This window comes from Anser anser (assembly GCF_964211835.1).
Source record: "Anser anser genome assembly, chromosome: 27".
NCBI classification, from domain to species: Eukaryota; Metazoa; Chordata; class Aves; order Anseriformes; family Anatidae; genus Anser; species Anser anser.
This window is the reverse complement of record NC_139748.1, coordinates 2,857,974-2,882,005: the sequence shown is the minus strand read 5'-3', so window position 1 is coordinate 2,882,005 and position 24,032 is coordinate 2,857,974. Positions and strand designations below refer to the sequence as shown.

Here is a 24,032-nt window from a genome sequence, read left to right as displayed (position 1 = left end):
TTCCCTTCACTTTGCCCTTCCCTTCCCGTACGTGGGGGGCTCAGCTGGTTCCTGGGAAGGGCTGCTGGGGGTTTGGGGAAGAGCCCACCAAGCCACTTCCCATAACCAAGGATGCTCTGCAAGGGCCTCATCCAGCTCATGGCTCCACGGGGTGCTCTGTCACAGCTGCCCTGGGCCCTGCAGTGGGTCCCAGGGGGCCACCCTCCCCTGCATGGGGGAGGAGGGGGTGGGAGCAAAAATAGCAGCAGAAGCGCGTGGGACCTGCACCACCCTGGGGCTGGTGGCTGCGCCCGTCCTGTGCGGGGAGCCCACGGGTTCCTGTCCCATGGCCCCGGGAAGCCCCGCAGCTGCGGCTCCTTCCGCAGGCCTGGGGGAACTGGGGTGCCCATATCAGCCCGCGGCCCCCCAGGAGCTGCAGTCGGGACCGGAGCATGGTGCTCGCCTTCGCCCTCTGCCTCCTGGGCAGCTCCGCTCTGCTCCTGGCTGCCGTAGCTGGGGCTCAAGGTAAGGCAGACTCACAGGGCTGTGCCTCTGTGCCCTTCCTCCTGCGACCCTCCTCTGCCTCCTCACTGCCCCTTTTTGCTTTCCCCAGTGCAGGCAGCTCTGTGCCAGTCCCAGGGGGACGTGGGCACGCCAGACCTTGAGCATCACAGAGCCTCCGGGCTTTCAAATAAAGTAAAACGGGGTAGAAAACATCCAGCCCAAACCTCGCTCTGGTTCTCCGTGTGTGTTAGGCTGCGTGAGACGGGGGAGGACGGGGGGGGGGCTGGGGGGGGCACTGGGGGCTGTTCGTCAGCCTGCACTGAAGGCAGGGAGCTGCGCACCAGCACCTCCGTCGGCACGTGGCTTGGAGTGCCTGGGCCCTTCAGGTAAGGTTATGCTGGATGGGGACTTGGCAGTGATGGGGACGTTCTGTGGGGCGGCATCAAGGCTGCCCCGTGCCCTTCAGTGGCAGGGGAAGACGGAGAGGGGGGAGATGGGGGTGATGGAAGGGGATGCCAGAGGCTGCGGGAAGTCCTCCACAACCCGCCCAGCTTCTTGGAATAAGGGCTTGATCTACGCGTTTGAAGTGCCAGAGTAAAGCAGGGTATGAGCAAAGCGTTTTATAGAAATTAGGCGAGGAGGCTGTTGTAATAACAGCTCGTGTTTGGGATTTGTCAAGCTGAAACTTGCCACGTTAAATAGAAATGACTTGGGATGGGGCAAGCGAGGAGTGCAATGGCAAACAAAGGCTGAGCTGCTCGGCGCGCTGGGTGCCCGCGGGGTGGGTGCAGCCTGGCAGACAGCCCCACGTCCCCTCGGCGGGGACGGCACAGCCAAAACCCACAGAAACTCAGCTCTGTCTCTGCAGTGGGGCTTTGTTTACCCCTTCCCGTCTTGTAAGCGTAGATGTTGTGACCTGGCTCCCCCGACAAGGCCTGAGAAGGGCTTTGGTGCTGTGTGGGGGTTCCTGCTGGTGCCCTTGATCGTGTTTGTTATTCTCGGGCATCCTCAGATAGCAAAGGCTGCTCCCCGCCCGTCTTCGCTGGCCAAAGTGGCTCAGTGCCAGGCTTGGAGCCAAGCATCAGCAACCTCAAAGGGTTTAAGGAAAAAAGGAAACTTATTGCTAAGTTAACACCTTGTAGTGCGTGGGGTGCGGGGGAGCAGCTCGGGGTAAGGGGCTGTGGTCCTCTGCTCAGCAATGCAGGGGGAATTACCAGTGAGAAGCATTTCACCTTCTTTCCACGTGCCCATATCTAGTGCAAATATTTGCTCCGTGATCCAGGCGGCTTCCCTGCCGTTTTGGTTCAACAGGCTGCGCGGACGGCAGCGCCACTGCACCCGTTGCAAGCAGGAAAGGCTCGAGGGCTGTGCAGCTGAACGCCGTGCTCTTTGTCTGAACATCGTGCTCCTTGTCTCCCTTTTCCAGTTATCCGATGCCCGCCCCCGTACATCCGGAATGGGAAGAGCATGTCTGCTGCTCGCTACGTCTACAGGGCTGGGGACAGCGTAAGCTTCACGTGCAACCCAGGCTACACCTTGCAGGGCTCCCACACCAGCACCTGCCAAGCTGACTCCAGATGGAGCCCACCTGTGCCAGAGTGCAAAAAGGGCAAGTGTCCCAGTGGGTGTGCGAGTGGGATGGCCGTGGGGGGAAAGCTCCCTCCTGTGTGCTCTCTCTTTCATGAGAAAGTAAGGCCAGGATGCCTCTGTCCTTGCTGCTCTTCCCAAAGCAAGGTGTTTCCAGAGAGAAGCAGCCTGGGAGAGAGGAGCTAGGGTGGGAAATGAGGCTGCTGCAGCCTGCCCTGGGCTCGCAGGGGGATGGAAAGAAGCTGATGCTGGGGCTGTGATGCTCTGCGGCCAGAGGCTGTAACCCCCAGGCACACCAATGAGCCGTGGGCCAGGCATGGGGAATGGCACCTTCAGCCTCCCCGGGGGATTTCTCTGCTTCTGCTCACAGTCACATCGGGGATGTTTCCTTCTTCCTCCTGGAACGGGAAGCAATCACAGATTCCCACTCTTCTTGCTGCTTCCGTGTTCATGTTCATCTTCTACCAAATCTGTGGTGTGCCCGCGAGTTCCCCTTTCGGGGGTGTCCCTATTATTAGTAATTCCCTCTGGCCGCAATGGGATTGTAATCTCGGTGTTGCTCTAATTTTGGTTAACTCCTACTTTGGCCCAGCAAACAGAGCAAAGACTGAGCAGGATTCAGGATGTTACCCTGGCCAGCTGTCCTAGCATGCAGAGTGGGGAGCAGTGGACTTACGGGGCAATTTCTCCTCCCTGCAGAGGTGACGTGTCCTAGGCCGCCAAACATCGCCAACGGGCTGCACAGCGGCCAGACCACGGACAAGTTTACTCAGGGAGACATCGTGTACTACGGCTGCAAGGACGGCTTCACGCTGGTCGGGAACATCTCCATCAACTGCTCGGAGGCCGGGCTGTGGAGCCGGCCGCTGCCACGCTGCCAAGGTGGGTCAGGGCGTCCCTATAGTGCTGCAGGAGCAGCTGCAGGGCTTGCGGCACCGCTGGGAAGGGAGGGTGCTGAGCGTGCAGGATGTGGCCCAGGCACTGATGTGTAAAGACCACGTCCATGTTCCCTGCAGCAATCGGCTGTGAGAGACCTGAGGTGCAGAACGGGAAGGTGCACAAGCACCCGAGCACCTACGAAGCCGGGGAGATTCTGCGCTTTGACTGCGATGCTGGCCATGCCACAGATGGTGCTCAGGAGGCTCAGTGTCAGCCGGGGGGCACCTGGGATCCACCAGTGCTGGCCTGCGAGAGAAGTGAGTGTGGGCAGGGGTGCTGAGCTGGTCTCATGGGGGCTTTCGCCCATCCCCTCACCCTGCAGCCGCTCATTCCCCCACGCACTGCTCTCCCACTAACCCGGACTTGCTGTCGCCCTCTTGCAGTCCGACCGTGCCCCATGCCCCCGAAAATCAGCAATGGCAATCACGATGGGCAAGGCAAAGCAGAATTTACCATGGGGATGTATGTGACCTACACCTGCGATCCCGGCTACTACCTCGCTGAGGACATCTCGCATGTATTTTGCAAAGCCTCGGGGAACTGGAGCCAGCCCAGCCCGCGCTGTGAAGGTGCGTCCGTGCGCGGTGTCTTTGTCCCGTGGCCAGCTCCGTGTGGCACTGGCACGGGGCAGGCCCTGGCCATTGTCCTGAGACCTTCAGTAAGGGACTAAACTCTCCCCTGGTTATGTATATATACAGTTTTATAATATGCAAAGAATGATCTTACAACCATGAACTCAGAGCTAGGTCTTTCTGAAGCCCACGGCCAAGCGTGATGCCGACATCTGGCCTATGGTCGGCGTGCGATGCACACAGAGGGGCTGCAGAGGCAGCAGCTCCTGCACAGCCTCAGGCGAGGCTGGTTGGGCTTCCTTGAATCAGTCAGCACCCCTTTTGGCCAGAAAAGCCAGAGGAAAGGCAGAGCAGCCACAGCGGGCTGCCAGGAAAGAGATGGGCAGTACCCGGGGTACCAGCCCTCTGCCCCCCACCTGCACCTTCCCCATGTTGGATGTCGTGCTGGTTTGAGCTGTGCCAACTCCCCAGCACCCCCTCCTCCACACCCCCCATGAGCCTTTCCAACCCCTCTGCAGAGGTGACGTGTACCCGTCCACCGAACATCGCCAACGGGCTGCACAGCGGCCGGACCATGGACAGGTTTCCCCAGGGCACGACCGTGTACTACGGCTGCAAGGACGGCTTCACGCTGGTCGGGAACATCTCCATCAACTGCTCGGAGGCCGGGCTGTGGAGCCGGCCGCTGCCGCGCTGCCAAGGTGGGTCAGGGCATCCCTACAGTGCTGCAGGAGCAGCTGCAGGGCTCGCAGCACCGCTGGGAAGGGAAGGGAGGGTGCTGAGCGTGCAGGATGCGGCCCAGGCACTGATGTGTAAAGGCCACGTCCGTGTTCCTGCAGCAATCGGCTGCGAGAGACCCGAGGTGCGGAACGGGAAGGTGCACGGGCACGAGAGCACCTACGAAGCCGGGGAGATTCTGCGCTTCTACTGCAATGCTGGCCATGCCACAGAGGGCGCCCAGTGGGCTCAGTGCCAGCCGGGGGGCACCTGGGACCCACCAGTGCTGGCCTGCGAGAGAAGTGAGTGCGGGCAGGGGTGCCGAGCTGGTCTCATGGGGGCTTTCGCCCATCCCCTCACCCTGCAGCCACTCGTTCCCCCTTTGCGCTGCCCTCCCACTAACCCGGACTTGCTGTCACCCTCTTGCAGTCCGACCATGCCCCATGCCCCCGAAGATCAGCAACGGACAACACGACGGGCAGGGCAAAACTTTTTTTACCACGGGGATGTCTGTGATGTACAGCTGCGATCCTGGCTACTACCTCATTGGAAATGCTCAGGTGGTCTGCAAAGCCTCGGGGAACTGGAGCCAGCCCAGCCCGCGCTGCGAAGGTGCGTCCGCACGGTCACCTTGTCCTGCGGCCAGCTCCGTGTGGCACTGGCACGGGGCAGGCCCCGGCCATTGCCACCAAATCCTCAGAGAAAAATAATCCCACGTAAAATGTCCCATGGTAGAAATTAATGTCAAGGCCTCCTGTCGTGAAGGTGGGGATGGGGAAGTTTATATAAATATCACGCAGATTTTGCTGTTGCAGTATTAGCTGTCTGTTTGTTTTTTTTTCCTTCTTTTTACTCCTTTTGCACATCACTTCTGCGCATCTTCCTTTCCAGTGACAATCTGCATAAAGCCGGATATACCGAACGGATGGATAGTTGATGGTGAAGGATTTATCTACGGACCTGGGCAGATGGTGACGTTTCAGTGCCATGACGGTTACAGCCTGCAAGGTACTGCTAAAATCCTCTGCCAGGAGGACGGCAGCTGGGACCCTCCCGCGCCCCTCTGCGACCTGCACCATCACCAGCTGCTGCCGATCAGGCCCGAGCGTTCAGGTAAACGCTGACGGGGCCGCCAGGGGCATGCTGCTATTTGATATCCCTTAACCCCCCTCCAAAATGTGCCTAAATCCTGTAGGAGAGTAGGAGATTTAAGGTTGTTTTGGGAACAGGAACCTGATCCTCTGGAATCCTTTGGGAAAATACATTGTTTTCGTTTAATAATGGCTACATTAATCAAAATAAAGAATTTTTCAAGGCAAACCAAACCTCTTTCCTCACAACAGTGTTGTTTGTGTGCTTGCACCTGGCATGCCGGCCCTGCTTGACTCTCCTATCTGTTTTCTTTCCCAATAGGTGGTTGTGGTGCTCCTACAAGGCTACCCTTTGCTGAGCTAAACGAGGAGCATAGGAATGAGATTGATTTTTCTGTTGGGAAGACTGTGAAATACACTTGTCGGCCTGGATTTGCTAAACACCCAGGACTGTCACCTACTATTACATGCCTTCAGAGCGGAGTGTGGTCAGAAGCACTAGAGTTCTGTAAAAGTGAATAGCTCCTTGATTTGGTGTCCGTTGTTCGAGAAGGAATAGGTGCTAGGTTCTGTCTGTGCTGCAAAAACCTTACCATTATCCTGGTGTTCCAACAATATGTGACTAGTAAAGCCATGTAACTTTATGCTGTTCAAAACCCGTTTTGGGGGTAATTGGAAATGTGGGCAGATTGCTGGAGTTGTAGTTGTATCTGCAGTGCCGTGGTGCAGAGAGATCCTAAAGCGAGTTTCCGTCTCCTGCAGGGAAGCAGTGCAACCATCCCGGGGAACCCGAGAACGGCAGGATTACCTTCCTGGCGGATCTCTTCTTTGGGTCGACCGTGGTCTACAGCTGTGAAGAAGGGTAAGTGCTAAGTCCTGGTTCTGCTGCTCCTTAAAATGCCGTGGAAAGATGCATTAGGTAAGTCTCCCTTTTCCCCTCCTTTTCATTCATTCCCAAAACGTGGGTTCTGTGCAGAAGCCACTGCGTAGTTCTGTACCTCTGGGAGCACGTAGGGTGTTCCCTACCTTCTGCGTACACATTTATGCTGTGGGATTGGTACAGGGTGCTGAGCTGGGGGGAAACTTCTCCCAGGGGGCCGGGGCTCTGCGGCCAGCAGGGCTGCCTGCGCTGTGTGCTGGTGAGAAGGAGGTAACGGCTCCCACTGAGGCAACTCTGAATTAATATGAACTCCTTCTAACACCAGGCACAGGTTAATCGGACAGTCCAGCAGGCGCTGTGAGATCTCTGGTGGACGTGTCGCGTGGACCGGCGATATCCCCACCTGCCAGCGTAAGTAGCTTACGGCCCCGGGGGCTTTACGTGGCTCTGGTAAATAGTTCCCAGCACGGGCTGCCAAATCTTTCCAATCAAAGTTTTAACGGGAAATTTCTCTGCTCTGAGGGCATGAAAAATATCAGGAGGTTTTGATGTCATACGAAAATATTCTGGGAAAAGGTACAAGATCTCAGAGCTTAATGGATTACAGAAAGCAAGGTCTCAGCTGGAGCTTTCTCAGTAGTGCTTGTGTGCCCTGTCTCTGACTAACATCACAACCCTGATGTAAGAGGAAAGGAAAATATTATGTTCAGCTCAGGGGGATTCATGTTAGACACAGAGAGACCAAGTCACTGCTGTAAGGAGACGCAGAGGGCTGTGGATCACCCAGCAATGGGATCCCAGCACCCCTTGGGCTCTCCCTTTCAGTGCATGCACAGACAGCTCATTTGTGCCCAGCGCTGCCGCAGCACACCTCAGCAATTAGAGCTCAGCGTGTCTTTGCCGGTTACATAGAGGTTGGTGACTGTTTCCTGAGGACAGAAAAGAAACATTTACTGGCACCTGCATTTTAAAGCATTTTACAGATTCTCCTGGTACACATTAACCTAACAGGTGACACGCAAATTACTGCCTGTACGAGCCTTTGCATTGTGTGCAGCTGAAAACCCAGTATTTTACGTGGGTGATACAAAAGAAATTTTCTCTTTTTATTTCTTAAATGGTATAAAGCACAAAGCATGTAGATGCTTCCTCTAAAGAGAAGTTTGTCTTACTGGCGTGCTTTCTGACTGTCATAGAAATAGCTGCTCAGGGAAATGGGCTGTCTACAAGGTCTTACTGGGGAGGCCACATCATTGTGGTTACTCTGTCAGTAGGACAAGAGTTTGTGCCCCGCAGAACGAGGGGCTTCGAGCACCTCAGTGCTGCAGTAGCGTTCAGCAGGCTCGTTCCGCACTGCTGCAGGTATCCCCTGCGCGCCCCCGCCCAACATTCCCCACGGGAAGCACACGGGGCGGCTGCTGGACGAATTCCACTACGGCACGTCGGTCACCTACAGCTGCGAGCCCGGCTACCCGCTGCAGGGAGAGGCCTCCATCTTCTGCACCACCAGGGATGGGATGAACGGGGAGTGGAGCGGGCCTCCCCCCCTGTGCGGAGGTAGGGGTGGGTGGGCGCCTGGGAGAGCTTGGGTGCAAGCCCCCGGCCCCGCTGCTTCGTGTTCGGGATGATGAGGGGACCTCAAGGCGACTGTGCCTGTGCCTGGGTGCCCGCTGGGGCAGGAGCTGCTGCTCCGGGGCAGGCGGAGGGAGGAGGCCGTGGGAGCAGCCCGCTGCCTCCAGCATCCCCAGCCTCCCCGTCCAGGTGGATCTCCCCCACAACTCTTGTTGGGTGGGTGGTACAGCATCTATAGGAAAGTTATCTTCAGGCTAGTGTCTTAAAAGTGATCACAGCTGGAAGTGGCTCGCGGCCGCACAGCTGTGCTGCTCTGAGGCCCTGCGCTTCCTTCCCAGAGGCGAGATGTCCCGTCCCGCAGATCCAGAATGGGCGAATAGTGTCGGCTCCCAGCGTCACCTACACGTACAAGGACACCATCACCTTCGAGTGTGAGCCAGGCTACACCATGCGTGGGCACAGCGTGGTGCAGTGCCAGCTGAACAGCACCTGGGAGCCACCCGTGCCAACCTGCGAGCAGGGCAAGTGTCCGGGCAGCGCTCTGCGTGCCAGCCCAACCCCGCGCCCCCGGCCCCGCGTTTCCCAAAACACCCTTGACCAGGGGCTGGCTTGTGTCTCCCCCAGCTGGCTGCAGTGCTCCCCCCCGGCTGGTGTTTGCTGAGCTGAAGGAGGCGTTCAGGAACCAGAGCGCCTTCCCCGTGGGCAGGGCGGTGGAGTACGTATGCCGGCCCGGCTACAGCGTGCACCCAGGGATGTCGGCGACGGTCGTGTGCCTTGGGAATCAGACCTGGTCTGCGGCGCTGGAGTTCTGTAAAAGTGCGTCCTTCAGTGTCAGGCTTGGCTGGAAATTCACGCTTCTTGGGTGTGAAGCCCTCTGGCTTTACGGGTTTCTTTGTTTGGGGCAGCCTGCTGCCTGTGTGAGCATCCCCAGGGGATCTGCGCGCACCACGCCGGTGAGCTGCAGAGCTCTGAGGGTGGTGGTGTTCCCTTCTAGGGATGCAGTGTGAGAACCCCGAGGATCCGGAGAATGGCAGAGCCATTGTCCTGACTGACCTCCTCCTCGGGTCCAAAGTGAATTACACGTGTGAAAAAGGGTGAGCCTTGCAACTAGCCAAGCAAGAGGAAAGCAGGTTTTAAGTGGCAAAATGGAACCTGGTTCCAAAATCAGATGTCCCGGCCGCCACTTACAAGGGTTGTAAAGGAATCTGAAGGTTACTCACATAAATAAATAATATTTCTGTGTGACCTCAGGCACATGCTGGTGGGGCAGTCTCAGAGGACATGCGAGATCTCTGGCACCCGTGTCTCCTGGAGCGGAGCTGCTCCCGTCTGCCGGCGTAAGTAGGCCACGAGAGAAGGTCCTGGGGGGTGGCTTGCCCTGGTGCTTGCAGCAGAAAGAGGTGAATCGTTCAAGACAAATAATTTATTGCAAAAGATTTCTCAGGTCACTCTAGGTGTAAAATATTTCATTTTTCTTTTCTTTGTGTTTTGAATATTTCTTGAAAATGTTTCCAAAGGTCTTTTATCTTGGTCCAACCTGGGAAAAATGTTGATGTTTTAAACTCCCTGTTCCTGTAGCCTGTGTTTCTCACTGGTCACATGTAGGAACGTGTGGTCAGGCTCTGTCTGCATGTGTCAGCAGTGGTTATGGAAAGGGAGGTAAGATCAGTCCCACCACCTCCAGCCATGGGCAGCGAGGAAGTGACTCACAGGAGGGCACAGGTTTTCCTTCCCGGAGGGCCTTTGTCTCAGGCCAGTTTGGGTCATCTTATCTGGAGAGCGTGACGCTGGGACGGGTTCACCCTCGCCCACTCCATCCCGGCAGCGTGCGTCCTGCAGACCTGGCGCTGCTAAAACCCACCTTGTGCGTGCTGCAGGTATCGTCTGCGACCCGCCCCCAGACATCCCCCACGGGACACACAGCGGGCACTCGATGGACGTCTTCCCCTACGCGGCCGTGGTCACCTACACGTGCGAGCCGGGCCACGCGCTGGCCGGAGCCGCCTCCATCTTCTGCACCACGGCGGACGGGGAGCGCGGCGAGTGGAGTGGGCCACCGCCACGCTGTGGAGGTGGGCGCTGATAGGAAGGGAGCTAACGTGGCAGGGATTTATTAATGGGAGCCAACAGGAGTCCGTTGTCTTCCTCCTTTGGTTTCTGAAGGTTGGCTTGTTCTGGTTTCCTTATTTCTCATCTCTCTCCCCTCCACAGAGGTGAGGTGTCCTCCCCCTCCCGGCATCGCCAACGGGCAGCACAGCGGTCAGCCCTCGGACACCTTCCTGGCAGGCTCGGCGGTTCAGTACACCTGTAAGGATGGCTACTCCCTCGTCGGGAACGCATCCATTAACTGCACCGCCGCGGGAACCTGGAGCCGGCCCCGGCCGCGCTGCGAAGGTGGGTTTGGGTTTGGGTTTGGGTTGTGTCGGCTGCCTTTTCCCCTGGGTCCTCGCTCCCTTCTTGCCTTGGTTTGATCACTGCAGACCAAAGAATAAGAATCAATAACGTTGCCATGCCCATGACAGTGATGGCAAGGTTCGGCAGCAGGTACTGCCCCGGCTGGGCTTCATGTTCCAAACAGCACATTGTGCTCCTCTCTTCCAGCAATCGGCTGCAAAAGACCAGAGATCGAGCACGGGAGAACAACCGGGCTGGAGACCGTGTACAAGCTTGAGGCCATCGCTGTCTTCGAATGCGATTTCGGTTATGCCCTGAAAGGCTCTCAGGAGTCTCGGTGCCAGTTTGGGGGCAAGTGGCACCCGCCTGTCCCCACCTGTGAAAAGAGTAAGTGTAAGCAGGGTGGTGGGTGGGGGGGTGATTTCTTCTGAAGCCATCCTGGCAGGGTGCAACCACCTCACACTGGAGGTAAAGGGATCCTAAGAGCCCCGCACTGGGACTGGAAAGGAAATGCATGCAAATATCTGTCCTCCCACCTTCATAATCCCCATGCAGGTCATCGTTAGGCAGGGCTTTTGCCTCCTTAAATGAATCCAGAAAGGGAGAGCCAGGCTGCTCTATCATCTTGTTCACAACCATGGGAAGGCCAGAGCAAGCTGCTAGTGCCAAATGTTAGTGCCATGTAACCACTGCAAATGCCTAAATATGAGAAATGACCATTCTTCATGTCAGTAAGCTAGAAAAAAAATGAATGCAGGAAGATAGGTGTGGGCTGAAACATATTCCAGCATTGACATCCCTACCTACTTGGGAAAAGGTAACGGGAAACAAAGAAGTTAAAATGCTGTCTTTTTCCACAGGGGGTGGCTGTGGAACCTGCTTTTCACTAGGTTTGATGTTTTTTTCCCCTTTATAGTGCTGTTGTGTCCTTCCCCTCCGACTATCAAAAATGGCCGGCACAGTAGCAAGGATGTGACAGTGTTCATCCCCGGGACATCGGTGAAGTATGAGTGTGACCCAGGCTACGTCCTCACGGGGAAAACCACCGTTTCTTGTTTGCCATCTGGAATCTGGAGCATCCCTTACCCCCGGTGTGAAGGTGAGCTGCGAATGCTGCGACCCGCGGCGAGAGGGGGCGGCTGTCAGGGTATCCCGACAAGACAGCAGAGAGGCTGCAGGCAGGGGCTGCACTCACAGGGAGTGAACAGGCAGGGATTTAAAGGCTCCGAGCCCACGCACTCCTCTTTGCATGGCTTCTCCCTGAATTTCAACCTCATAAAAACAACGGGGGAAGCCCTGGCCTTGGCAGCTGCTCCCACAGCCCCCACTTTGCTGCTCTTTGCTTCCAGTCATCACCTGCATGAGCCCCAGCATCCGGGATGGAGAAGTGGCTGAAGGGCAGCAAGCTGAGTACCTTCCTGGGGCCACCGTCACCTTCCGCTGCCGCCCGGGCTACACGATGCAGGGCAGCCAGGAGGCCAAGTGCCATCCCGACGGCCGCTGGGTCCCCGCTGTCCCCAGATGTGAGCCAGGTGAGTGAGGCAGGCACGGCCGCTCCTGGCACCGCGGGGAGCCAGGGGCTGGGCACCCCCCACCTGTGAGCAACCAAGGGGTAGGGGCATTGCCCCGGGGGGCAGAGGGGCACCCGGGGATCAGAAGGGGCAGCCTGGGGCCGTGATGCAGGGCTGGTGCTTTCTGCCTCACTCACATTGCCCCAGATGTGGAGGTGTTTTGCTGTCTTTTGCGTGCTCCTCCGCTGGGCAAAACCTCTCCAACCCCGTTCTCTCCGCTAGCGCTGCCTTGTCCGCCGCCGCCCGTCATCGCCCACGCCACGCACAGCGCGGAGCTCGGGGCCAACTTCACCAGCGGCATGGCCGTGAACTACAGCTGCCAGCCCGGCTTCTCCCTGCTCGGGGCCTCCTCCATCTGGTGCACGGCCGCGGGGAGCTGGAGCCGCCCATACCCACGCTGCGCAGGTACAGGGCCACCATGGCTGCTGCTGGGGCTGGCAAGCTGCACCCAGGAGAGTTTTGGGGGGACTGCACACCCAGAGACCCCCACGGGTCTAAGCTTGCTGCTGGCACACGCCAGGTGCTGTGCTGGCGTTGGTGGCATTGGGAATAAGCTGGTGGCATTGCCAGAGCCCGTGCGTTCCCACCAGGAGACAGTCATGGTGCTCTCATACCTGAGACTGCAGATTCCTGTGTTCCAAGGCCCACAAACGATCCCGCTGCATTTTGGGGATGTGTGGAGTGTGAATACCCCAAACTGGCTAAACTGAGGGTTTTTATAAGAGCACATACATTGGGTGTGTGTGTCCTTGCATGCCACGTGTTATTGATGTAGATAAATGTCAGAATACAAGCAATATTAATATCCCAGGGCATCGTAGCACTGCCTACCAATGTTCCTGTTTCTCTTTAGCTGCATTTCACAGTCAGCACTAATTTCTCATGTCCACTTTGTTTCTTGGCAGCTGGATGTGGGACACCACCACCGTTATTGTTTGCTGAGCTAAACAAGGAGTATAAGAACTGGACCGAGTTTCCTGTTGGGTCAACAGTGAAGTACAGCTGCCGGCCAGGATACGCTAAACATCCGCAGATAACCCCCGCTATTACATGCCTTGAGAATCAGACATGGTCAGAAGTCAAGAAGTTTTGCAAACGTATGTTCGGTGGATGCTTCTGTTTTGTTTAAACTGTGGTGTGGCAGCTGAAGCCTTGTAGCTCGGTGGAGGTTTCTCCCTTTCAGTTCCCTCCCCTAGGAACTTGGTCAGGCTCCTAGCATTAGTGCCTCTTTTCCTACCACACTGAGTTAAAGAAGCCTAAAACCAGGTCATGTTCTGTTTAGGGAGAAGGTGTAGTCATCCAGGAGAACCAGAAAACGGCAGAGTTATCGTTACAACAGACCTCTTCTTCGGGTCAACAGTGAATTACACGTGCGATGAAGGGTGAGTCCCAGCCACGCTCCTCTGCCCATCTGAGGTTGACTCAGCAGCGCTTCTGCTCTCTGCAGCTGGCAGGCAGAGCGCATGTTCCCTAGAGAGCAGAGCATCAGTGGCATCTGCACAGCGTGGTGCTGGGGAGGAACCCAAGTCACCTGCTGCAGGTGCTGAGCAAAACCCGAAATGGTCTCCGTGACCAGGGCGCACCTCACTGCCCTTCAGGCGCTGTAAAGCAGTTCTGTGCTAAAGCAATTCTGGTCTTCACCATGGACTATTTCTAGTCTAATTGCTAGTCCAACTGGCAGCAGAAATGTGGAGAAGGGGATTTGTTAATAAATTTTAAGTGCCAATTAGAGGGCACAGCCACCTGAGCATGTGAGGATAAAAGGGGCCTTTGTTTTGAAGGCTTTGGCTGACAACAGAGGCCACCAAAGTGGGCATTCCTAGCCATAAAGTGGCAGTATTCGATGGCCGGTGAGGCCGTACTTGGTGGCTGTGGGAGCTGCCACCTCCAGAGACAGTCCCGTAGTAACAGGAGTGCCTTGGTTTAACCCCAGGCACCGGCTGGTTGGAGCCTCCCAGCGGCACTGCGTGATTTTGGACTCCGGGACACGCGTGGGATGGACCGGAGACCTTCCCGTCTGCCAGAGTAAGTGCGCCACGGCGGGAGCGGAGCAGAGGCTGATGAGGAACCAAACACAGCACAAAGAGATTCAGATGGGTGCTCTCCTTGGCTTGACGCTGGGACGGGTTCACCCTCGCCCACTCCATCCCGGCAGCGTGCGTCCTGCAGACCTGGCGCTGCTAAAACCCACCTTGTGCGTGCTGCAGGTATTGTCTGCGACCCGCCCACGGACATCCCCCACGGGACACACAGCGGGCACTCGATGGACGCCTTCCCCTACGCGGCCGTGGTCACCTACACGTGCGAGCCGGGCCACGCGCTGGTCGGAGCCGCCTCCATCTTCTGCACCACGGCGGACGGGGAGCGTGGCAAGTGGAGCGGGCCGCCGCCGCGGTGCGGAGGTAGGGCGTGTGGGGCATGGGGATGGCACTCACACGGGACACTCGCAGGGGACAACTGTCCCCCCCTCCATGCGCCTGGGACCAGCGGGCTGAGCCCCCCAGATGGGCTGCAGCAATGAGGGCAGCCAAGGGACACCCGGCCCAGGCATCCCCGCCTCTTGCAGGCTGACGGCTCGGCTCTGATGTTTCCCTGCACTGAGTCCTTACATTTTTCCCTTTTCCTTCTCTTTCTCGGTACTGATGTATGGCTTTGCCCTCTTCCCACAGATTCGCAGTGCTCTCCCCCTCCAGCCATTGCCAACGGAAGACACAGTGGCCAAGCCCTGGCAGTTTTCACCAGCGGCACGTCCGTGAGCTACACCTGTGATCCTGGCTATGTTCTTGTTGGAGAGGCACACCTTAACTGTACCTCTGCCGGAGCTTGGAGTGCCCCTGCCCCACGGTGTCAAGGTGCCCTTTTCACTCCTGGACCTGGCAGTGATACAAAGGGATTAGGGGAGAACTTAATCAAACTTACGGACTCTGTTCTCAAGTAATAAATGGGGAAAACTAAACAGAAAAATCAAAATTCTTTCCCTGCAGGGCAGCTGTGTCCCCCCCCACCAGTGATTAACCATGGCCAGCACGATGGCAAGGACATGGAAGTGTTCATCCCTGGGAAGTCCGTCAATTACAGCTGTGACCCCGGCTATTCTCTTGTTGGAAAATCCACCCTGTACTGTAAAGACAACGCGAGCTGGAGCACCCCGCACCCGCAGTGTGAAGGTGAGCTGACAGCACCGTGGTGGGCAGTGAGAGGGCAGAGACCATCGCGGGGGCTCGACAAGAAGCGCCCTGTGCAGAGGGGCTCCTGGCAGCGGCTGCAGCTGCATTTCTTGGGCATGGGGGAGCAAACGGGCACGGATTTAAAGGCTCCAAATCTGGGCACTGCCTGCATGTCTGCTCCCGGAGTTAGCAAATTGCCAGTTGCAGAGCCAGGGGGACTGCAAATCCAGCGGCCCCCATGCATCCAAGCTTGCTTCCAGCACGTGCTGGATGCTGTGCTCACTTTGGTGGCATTGTGCGTGTAATCCTTGCTGTGTGTTAACCCACTCATGCTCTTTTTCAGTCTCTTTAGAAGTGCAATGTCCTTCACCTCCAAACGTTGAAGGAGGCAGTCACAACAGCCAGGAGGTGGAAGTTTTCATTCCTGGGATGGTTGTAAACTACAGCTGTGACCCTGGCTTCAGCCTCCTGGGGGAGGCATCGATTTACTGCACCGAGTCTGGAAACTGGAGCCTGCCTCCTCCTCAGTGTGCAGGTACACAGGGTGGGGAGCTAAGGGCTGGGGTAAGGGTTGGGAACCTCTGCCATCAACCCGTGGGACTGACCCTTTCCCTCACTCCTCCCGAAACGCTGAATCGTCTAGTCCTTCCCTTTTGCTCTCAGTTTTGCTTGCAAACCTTTATCCATGCATACTCAATACAAATCCTAAAAGATCCTGACGTAGCTGATGGACATATCCCAGTTTCCTTGCCTTCCCTCTCCCAACAGGTGGCTGCGGTGCACCTCCAAGCCTCAGCTTTGCTGAGCTAACTGAGGAGTACAGAAACCAGACCGCGTTTCCCGTCGGGAAGACGGTGCGATACGCCTGCCGGCCGGGATACTCGAGGCACCCCACAGTACCCCCAGCTCTGACGTGCCTCAGAAACCACACGTGGTCTGAAGCGCGGGCGTTCTGCAAAAGTGAATAGCTCAATCCGTTTGGTGGTGGTCTCTGAAAACTGTCTCAATTGCATTTCTGGGTCTCTAAAAGCAATCTTTAAAAAAAAAAAATCATACATGGCTTCACTAGTCACATAGTTTGGGCAGCTATTGTTTTGGTTTGGTTTTTATAAGAATCCTTTCTTTACTGGTGTCTGAATGTGGACAGATCCTTAAGATATTTTCTCGTAGCTCATTACCAAACCGCAAGAGAGGAGTTTAAACTTAGCCTTGTTCTTTCCCAGGGAAACAATGCCATTATCCAGAAGCACCAAAGAATGGCAGAGTTATTGTTCTGACAGATCTCCTCTTTGGGTCCATTGTGAACCACACGTGTGAGGAAGGGTGAGTCCTGCGCTGCCTTTGCTGACTTCATTTACTGAGCTCGGTGTTGGGTGACTTACAGCAAAGGGGCACAGCACGCTCCTCGGCTTGTGCCATTCTCCACAGCAAGCCAGGATCTGTATTTTGGGTGCAGTTATGCCACTGGTGCCTGCTCAGGAAAGGGAGAAACATCTCCTATTTTTCCCTGTCTGTGCTCAACCTGCTGCTTTGCAGACTCCATTTTCAGCCTGCCTTCGCAGACGGCCACCCGACAGGAGCCGAGGGTGCAGGCAAGCACGTGTTGCAAGGAGGCTCAGGAATCCCTTGGGTCCGAGCCCCGGTTTGGCACCTGACCAAACTAATCCAGAGTCATTTGGGATCATCACTGTTCCTCTTGGGTCCAGGAAGAAGGAGCTTGGTGTCCTTCATTCCGGTGTGTCAAGCCAAGAGGGACACCTTGGTGACCACCAGAAGCAGGAGGCTGCAGAAGGAAGCGCTGGGGGCAGTGTGACAGAGGGAGCGCAAAGTCCAGACTGCGTGCCCCGGTGCCAGCTGGTGTTTCCTTCTGTGTGACTCCAGGCACCGACTGGTCGGGCTGTCTCTGAGGCGATGTGAGCTTTTTGGAGCAGATGTTGCATGGAGTGGCGATCTTCCCATTTGTCAGAGTAAGTGGGTCATGACAGATCTGGCCCGGAATTGTCAAATTAAGTCCTTAGAATCAAAAAGTGGCATTTCCTTAAAATAAATAGAGCCTTGAGGAATAAGAGCTCTTAAGTGTAATATTCCTCTAGGATTGTTTTGTTTGCATATTTGTTTGGTTTCTTCTAAAAATCTTCCAGATGCTAGCTTTTGATCTTGCAGTTATGCAGAACGAAGAGTTGTCAGATGCCTCTAGGGACGTGTCCCCTTCGTTTCACAAACACAATAAATGAAGGAGGAAATGTGTCTTGCAGAAGAGTGGGCCACTGAGTAAAACTGAACAGGGACCTTCCAAGTCCTGCACTGCTATCCAAGCCACACGACTGTCTCACAGGGGGTGGTCGTTGCAGTTAGGATGTGGTCCTTCCTTCGGGTGCAGTTGCTTTGGAAAGCAGGAGCTTGGTGTAGTAAAACAGCCATGAGAATGCCCGACAGCGCTTACGGATTTTTACACCATTCAATGTATTTACTTGGAATGTGTTTGCATTATTCTGCTTACAGGCACAAAACTGTGTTTAAATATGCAATAATGTGGTAATCAACTAACGCCTGCATACGGCTCCCTCTCTGAGATACGGAATTTCTCTTTCAGAGGTGGTATGTCCAGCCCCACAGATCCAGAACGGGAGGATATCTGTTAATAAAAATCGCTACAGGTACAAGGACACCGTTAGCTTTACCTGCCATGAAGGTTTCACCCTGCGAGGCCACCACACTGCCCAGTGCACAGCCGACAGGAGGTGGCACCCCCCCGTGCCCGTCTGTGAGCGGGGTGAGCATCACGCTGACCCACTGACATTGCACATCCTTCCTGATTGCTGCTGAAGCCAATTTTGCTTTTATGTTTCCTGTTTGCTCTGAGTGCTCTAAGGAAAAACCAGCAATTGTTGCTTTCATTTGTGACTCTCTTCTGACACAGGAGATGTGCCAGGTTGAGGGCGGTGCTCTAAGTGTAAGTGTTTTTTCCGCTTTGCTCCCCCTGCTTGTTGCAGCCCATAATCCATGTTATTATTCTTCCTTTTCTCAAAGTCAGAAACTTGATAGCTACATGGCAGGACATTGACTGTCAGAGAGGAGTGATTTTTGCTGCAAGTATAAAGGAAAGATGATAGAAAATGAAGGTGCATTTGTGCATTGCATGTGTTCAACCAAATGTGTGTTTTCAACTCCTAATGCTGCATCTAGATGGAGTGGCAGAACACTATCATCGTCCTGACACCACAGTGAGGCCAGGTAGGTCTATGACGCAAGGCAAAATTTACTAAATGCTAACTTTTTTTCTCCGCGTCCTGCTTTTTGAGGGGAAGAGGAGTAATTGCACTTTTTCAGTCTTTTGTTATCACTTTTTTCATGATTTATATTCACCTTCACACCTTCCTCCTCTCTCCTCTGTCAGCGGTAATGTGTCTGCCTCCTCCGGGCATTGCTAACGGGGAGCACAGCAGCCATTCCTCAGACACGTTTGGTGTGGGAGCACTCGTACACTACCACTGCAAACCTGGTTTTGTGCTTATTGGCAACGAGTCTGTCCACTGCACGCCCAACGGAGTCTGGAGCCGTCCCCTTCCTCGGTGCGAAGGTATGTTCATGCGCGTGTCACTGGTTCTCCTCGCCTTGCTAAATATGCGAAGCATGTAGTGACATTTGGGTAAGGACTTGCTATGATTCAGCAAATTCCCCCTCTAAAGAATGAGGTCTCTGTGGCCAAATGCCCATCCCTATCCCACACAAGCTTCACGGTCTAAAGGCTTCTTTCTGCCCTCCCTGTCCGCAGCTGGCTGTGTGAGACCAGGAGTCGGGAACGGAGAGGCGATCGGATTGGAGTCTCTCTACTTGCCTGGAGACATCATTACGATTGAGTGCAATGCTGTTAATGTCCCCAGAGGTCTTCACAAGTCCCAGTGCCAGCCCGGGGGCACGTGGGATCCTCCGCTGCCTGCCTGTAGCAGAGGTAAGCGCCTGTGCTCAGACACCTCTCCTTGCTGACCCTGCCACTCTTCGTAGCATGCAGCAGGATGTTTAGGGGCCGAGAGGAATCCTGGCATCTAGTGTTTAGATCTGAAGTTCCTAATTTTTCCCATTCTTATCGCTGCAGTATCTGGTGTCTCGGTTTCTCAGAACAAACTCCTTAAAAGCGAGCTCAGGCCAGCTTTGCCAGACGTAAGGGACCTGTATGGATGTTGCAGTAAGGTGGTCTTACAAGTGGGCAACTCCTATTATACACATGAACCTATCTGATGCATCAGGGAAGATGATGCTGGGCAGTCTTCCCCTGTGTAAGAAGAAACTTGTGTGACACGACGCTTTGTAGATGTTTCAGGGTGAAGTGAGCACATGGGGCTGGGCAGGGCTGGCTCCGTGCATTAGTGTCAGTGGTGAGGTGACGGGCGTGCAGCCACACATGGGTGCTTGGAGCCCCTCCTCTTGCCTGTACGAGTTGTGTTTTAATCTGTGCTTCCCTCTCTTCAGCAAAGCGCTGTTCCAAGCCTCCTGCTATCCCCCACGGGTGGCACAGTGGCCTGGCAAAAGCGGTTTTCGCTCCTGGAACATCTGTAAGCTACAGCTGTGAGCCCGGCTTCTCCCTCATTGGGATGGCATCCATTTATTGTACAGAGTCTGGAGCCTGGAGCCATCCTTCTCCAGTCTGTCAAGGTGTGTTTTTGTTGCAGAGAACTAAGAAGAAAGGACATTTAATATATAGCATGCCTTAGGGAAAGGTCTAAAGATGAAAATAATAAAAAAAAGGACTAAATAAAGACTAAATCTGAGTCCTTTTCTACTGAATGGTTGTAAGAACAAGATAGTTTACACGCATTTAAACCTGGCGGAGTTATAGGGTTACAAAATCAGTTGTTGGGGCTAGGTAAAAAAAAAATCAAAGGAAACAAACAAGGCTGCAAAGGTACAGGGCCTTAGCTGTTCTCTGGAAGTCCATGAGGATTCTCATTTCAACACTATCATTTGTCTCTCCCTGACTTTCCAGCTGTGAAGTGTTCTCTTCCTCCAAATATCACCAATGGGAAGCTCAAAGGCAACATTTCTGACACTTTTTCCTATGGAGCATCTGTATCCTACAGCTGTAACGCTGGTTATTCGCTCACTGGGAATGCTTTCATCAACTGCACGGCACTAGGGACCTGGAGCCAGCCGCCTCCTCGGTGCGAAGGTGTGTGCGCGCTTCGTTTGCTCGTGCTGCTTGGAGGTTCTGGTGGCAGACATCCCCCAGAACTGGGCTGAGGAGCCATGTAGCCATGCTGACACACATGTTTTACTTTGGGAAATTAAATCTTCAGAGATACACAGGCCAAAATCTAAGTGGTAAAATGTTCTGCAGTTGCCAACACCAAATTCCACCCCCTTATTTCGCTTGGGAATCACTTCCACATCAGAGCTAGTGATGTCAATTGTCAATTTGTCCACTTTTTGATATCACTGGGAAGAGTATGATATCGTTATAGAGAAGTAGGATGGGAACCAGCTCGTGTTAATAGCCAGAAGGATATGAGTGCAGAAGGGGCAATTCTGGAAGGCAGTTTTAATTCTCGCATGTTCTGCCTCTCTGCCCTTGTTGCTGTGAGTGAGCTATTTATTAACTTTCCTCCTTTAAGAGCTTTTTCCCTTTGACAAGCAGAAGCTTCTTTCCTTCCCTTCCCTTTCTGTGTCTCTCACTCCCCGTTACCACTAGAAGGAACAGAAGGAAGTGATTATGTCAGATGAATTTTCCCTGATGGACTACCTGTAAATTACATGCGAGCCTTTCCGTTCCTTTTGTGGAAAATGCTTCTATTCCTGTGGCTTGGCACTTCCGTGCAGCACACTGTGAAGGTCGGTCATCAGGCAGACCTTGACTATCAGCTATTTCATGAATGTAACAAGATTCCTAGTGTGGGTGTTCCTGCACGGGAAAAATGGGCATTCACTGGACTAAATTCACAGGGTGCTTCCTCAGTGGAGTTGCACCACAACAGTGACTCAATTGAAACGCACTTGGCTAACAAAAGGAGGAAACAAACCAAATGCTTATGTAAATAAGTCAGTGGCTATTTAGAGCACGCAGACTCACGGAAAATTCTCCCTGTCATTTGACATTCTCATGGTTTTGAATTGTCCTTAGTAAGTATTACGCATGGTGGTAAAAATAAGAAAGGCATAAAACAGAGGTCAAAATTTACATGTTGATGTTACCCCTCTGGTCTCAGCTCTTACTTAGGAGTAAGAGTTATTCAGAAAGAATTCGAGAACAATGCCTTAAACAACCCCCAGTTGTACTTCTAATATTTTATGTTCCCTCTCATTTAATGTCCTTTTTTTTTTTTTTCCTTACTTCTAATTTCAGAGATCAGATGTGTATTCCCAGAAGTTCAAGGTGTTAAGAAAGCCACAAGTGGAAACACTTATCGATTTGGGACTAACATTACTCTTGAATGTGATGATGGTTACATGTTGGAAGGCATCAGTCAGATTCAGTGCCAAGAGGACTTCAGCTGGGACCCTCCTGTGCCAGCCTGTAAACTAAGTAAGTGATAAGTAAATGAGGCAGAGAATAAACAGAAAAATGCAAGTGAATTTATTCAGCCTTTGTCCTATTCTTAAAAGATTGCAATGCTTGGCTACTAGTCAGGCAGACTGGACAAGGTCTAAATCAATTCATTTTTTGCAGTATGTTGATGAACCCTTCAGGTGAGATAGAAGTAAATTCCATGAGCTTTAGATCCCCCGTAACAACAAAAAGATGATTTCTAACAATAATGTCATTCTTCTACCCTAACTGTCTGTGTGACCTGCTCCCAGGGCCTCTTAGGTCTGTTTAAATCTGATTTGACCAGGGAAATAGAAAACAGTAAGTAGTCATTTGTAGCAGGGCCCTGTTCCTCAGTCTTTCTGCACAATTCGAGACTCCTCTTTTCCGGGTAAGATTATCATTATCGTCGATCTCCCTTTTAAACATGCAAATGTCTTTCTGTATGAAAAAAAGTATATAACTGTATGTTTTATATGAAATTCTGTATTGTAGGCCTTGGCAGCAAAAGCCATATTAATGAAGTGATTAGCTACAGTTGAGATACACTGCCTTTTATTTTAGAATAGTTTACTGATTTTTGTTTCTCTCTTCCCTTCAGCTTCACGCAAGTCTGGTTCAGTAGGCCTAGGTAAGCAGCTCGGAAACATTTTTGTGGCCAGATCTTTAGCTTCTCACTGAGGCCTCAGGGGCACTATTTTCCTCTATGTACTTGAAGATATGTCTTATTATGTCTGTTGTGCTGATATGTTTTAAAACATACAGTGAAAATAACACGTGCTCTTCCCTCTCAGGAGTCGCAGCTGCGGCAGTCCTGCTTCTCCTGGGTGCAGGCATTATCTGGAAAATTATTTCTAAGCAGAAGAAAGGGTAAGGCAGTCTGCTGGATCTTTCTTGCCCAGGTGTGACTCCTATGCAGTAAAAATGCTTGAAGTACGTTCCAGAGTGTGACTGGATCTTTTAATTTTGTGTCTTGAGCTCAGAGTTGCAAACTGTACAAGGCACATCAACCTGGAATCGTGTGGTTGTGTTGTTTCACTTCCAAGACTCTTTCTTAGGGGGAACCTGAGTGGTCTTTACAAACTGACTTAGTTTACTGTGTCCTGTTCTTCTTCACGTAGCTTTTATCATACATACGAAAACTACAACTACAAAACCGCTCTGGACCAGATAACTGAAAAGAAATGCTCATGTCTTGCATAGCAGGTATGTTTTTTTTTTTTTTTAATTACATACAATATCAGCTACAGTTGCAAATTTAAGTTGTCCCAGAATAATCATTCAAGTAGAAAATTTTCTTCCCTCAGACTTCTGGTAAGATGCTTTCCTTTGCTGAATATATAAAAGAGACAGTGTTTTAAACGTACTGTTTCTTTAAACATGCTATTCTTGCTAACACCATGTAACACGTATCTTAAATTTCCCCTGAAATCTGGAGAACTAAATCCAAATAATGTTCCAGACACTGTCCTTGATGTGTGCATTTCCTTTTCCGTAATCTGAATAAATGGTGTTCATTGGTCAGGCTTTCAAGCTATGCCTTACTTCTTACATAAACTTGCTTTTCTTTGTAAGAATTATAGGAAAGTTTGCTCTCTAAGCAACTGCCATAACAGCACTAGAATAAGGAAAGGACTCTGAACTGGGCCTTTTGTCTTTTTTGTTTATTTATTTTGGCTTGTTTTTGCATTTACTGCAATGCCAGTTTTACTTATCATTTTGACTACATCTACTACTACTAATCATTTTGACTACAAAATGGCATCTGTACTTAGGTGTCTTCTTTCTTTCTTTCTTTCTTTTTTTTTTCTTTTTTTCTTTTTTCCTTTTGTAAGGACTGGTTTGAGATGATTTCCTCTTTGAAACAAAGTATTACCCAGAAGGGTATGCCCTCCTCCCTTCCTAAGTGATGACATAATCTCTAGACATTAGTATAAAGCCAGGGAAAATCTAATTTTAACACCATTATGTTGTCTTCTTCCTAGACTGGCGACCTGTGCTGCCTCTAATAAGGCACTGGAGACGTTCTTCCTCAAGCAGCAGCAGGTTGCACAGAAGCACTGCTCGTGTCAAGACCGAAATTCTGCGTGGAAAAAGGCACTTTACCACAGAACCGAAGCTCACGCTCCTTCCGCTCCCACTAACCACTCCAAGGGCCTAACAAAGCTCAAGCTGTGCACAGTACAGAAGCTCATTAGAGGGACTTCTCTCCCTCACGGCATCTCAGGAAGATTATTTCCTTCTCTATTCGCAAACCCTGAGCTAAGCAAGATCCACAGAAGCATTCCTGCACGTGTGCAGTCAGGATTTGTTGGCCCAAAGATTTCCTTTGTTAGCGGTAGCTGTGCCCATGCCTGCAGCGTGGTTACTCAGCCTCAGCAGAGGCTGCTCTCTATTTTACTCCAGGAACGCTCACGCGTGGTGTTCCTCTACAAACGCTTAACCTAATAAAACGTGAACATAGGACAACTGCTTTAGGTTTTGTCCCTCCTTTTGCCCCCCCCATCTCAACAGATCTTGGCTTATTAGTGTTCTCTTC

At 53.0% G+C, this 24,032-nt stretch overlaps 1 protein-coding gene across 1 annotated transcript; it reads left to right on the top strand.

Annotated features, from left to right (window-relative positions):
- The first annotated feature begins 89 nt into the window (after window positions 1-89).
- On the top strand, window positions 90-23,960 carry CR1 (complement C3b/C4b receptor 1 (Knops blood group)). Its single transcript, XM_083812481.1, has 44 exons — window positions 90-504; window positions 1,910-2,092; window positions 2,770-2,952; window positions 3,087-3,266; window positions 3,393-3,578; window positions 4,100-4,282; window positions 4,421-4,600; window positions 4,728-4,910; window positions 5,190-5,411; window positions 5,712-5,903; window positions 6,152-6,251; window positions 6,595-6,680; window positions 7,632-7,826; window positions 8,180-8,362; window positions 8,466-8,657; window positions 8,836-8,935; window positions 9,093-9,178; window positions 9,719-9,913; window positions 10,053-10,235; window positions 10,443-10,622; window positions 11,152-11,334; window positions 11,585-11,767; window positions 12,029-12,211; window positions 12,712-12,903; window positions 13,089-13,188; window positions 13,740-13,831; window positions 14,014-14,208; window positions 14,476-14,658; window positions 14,791-14,973; window positions 15,317-15,508; window positions 15,742-15,933; window positions 16,197-16,296; window positions 16,855-16,940; window positions 17,567-17,746; window positions 18,160-18,207; window positions 18,371-18,553; window positions 18,749-18,925; window positions 19,444-19,626; window positions 19,958-20,140; window positions 21,311-21,490; window positions 22,095-22,124; window positions 22,288-22,363; window positions 22,615-22,699; window positions 23,479-23,960. The coding sequence occupies exons 1-43, from the start codon at window positions 432-434 to the stop codon at window positions 22,694-22,696; spliced, it is 6,651 nt and encodes a 2,216-aa protein (XP_083668607.1). The 5' UTR covers window positions 90-431; the 3' UTR covers window positions 22,697-22,699; window positions 23,479-23,960.
- Window positions 23,961-24,032: the final 72 nt, after the last annotated feature.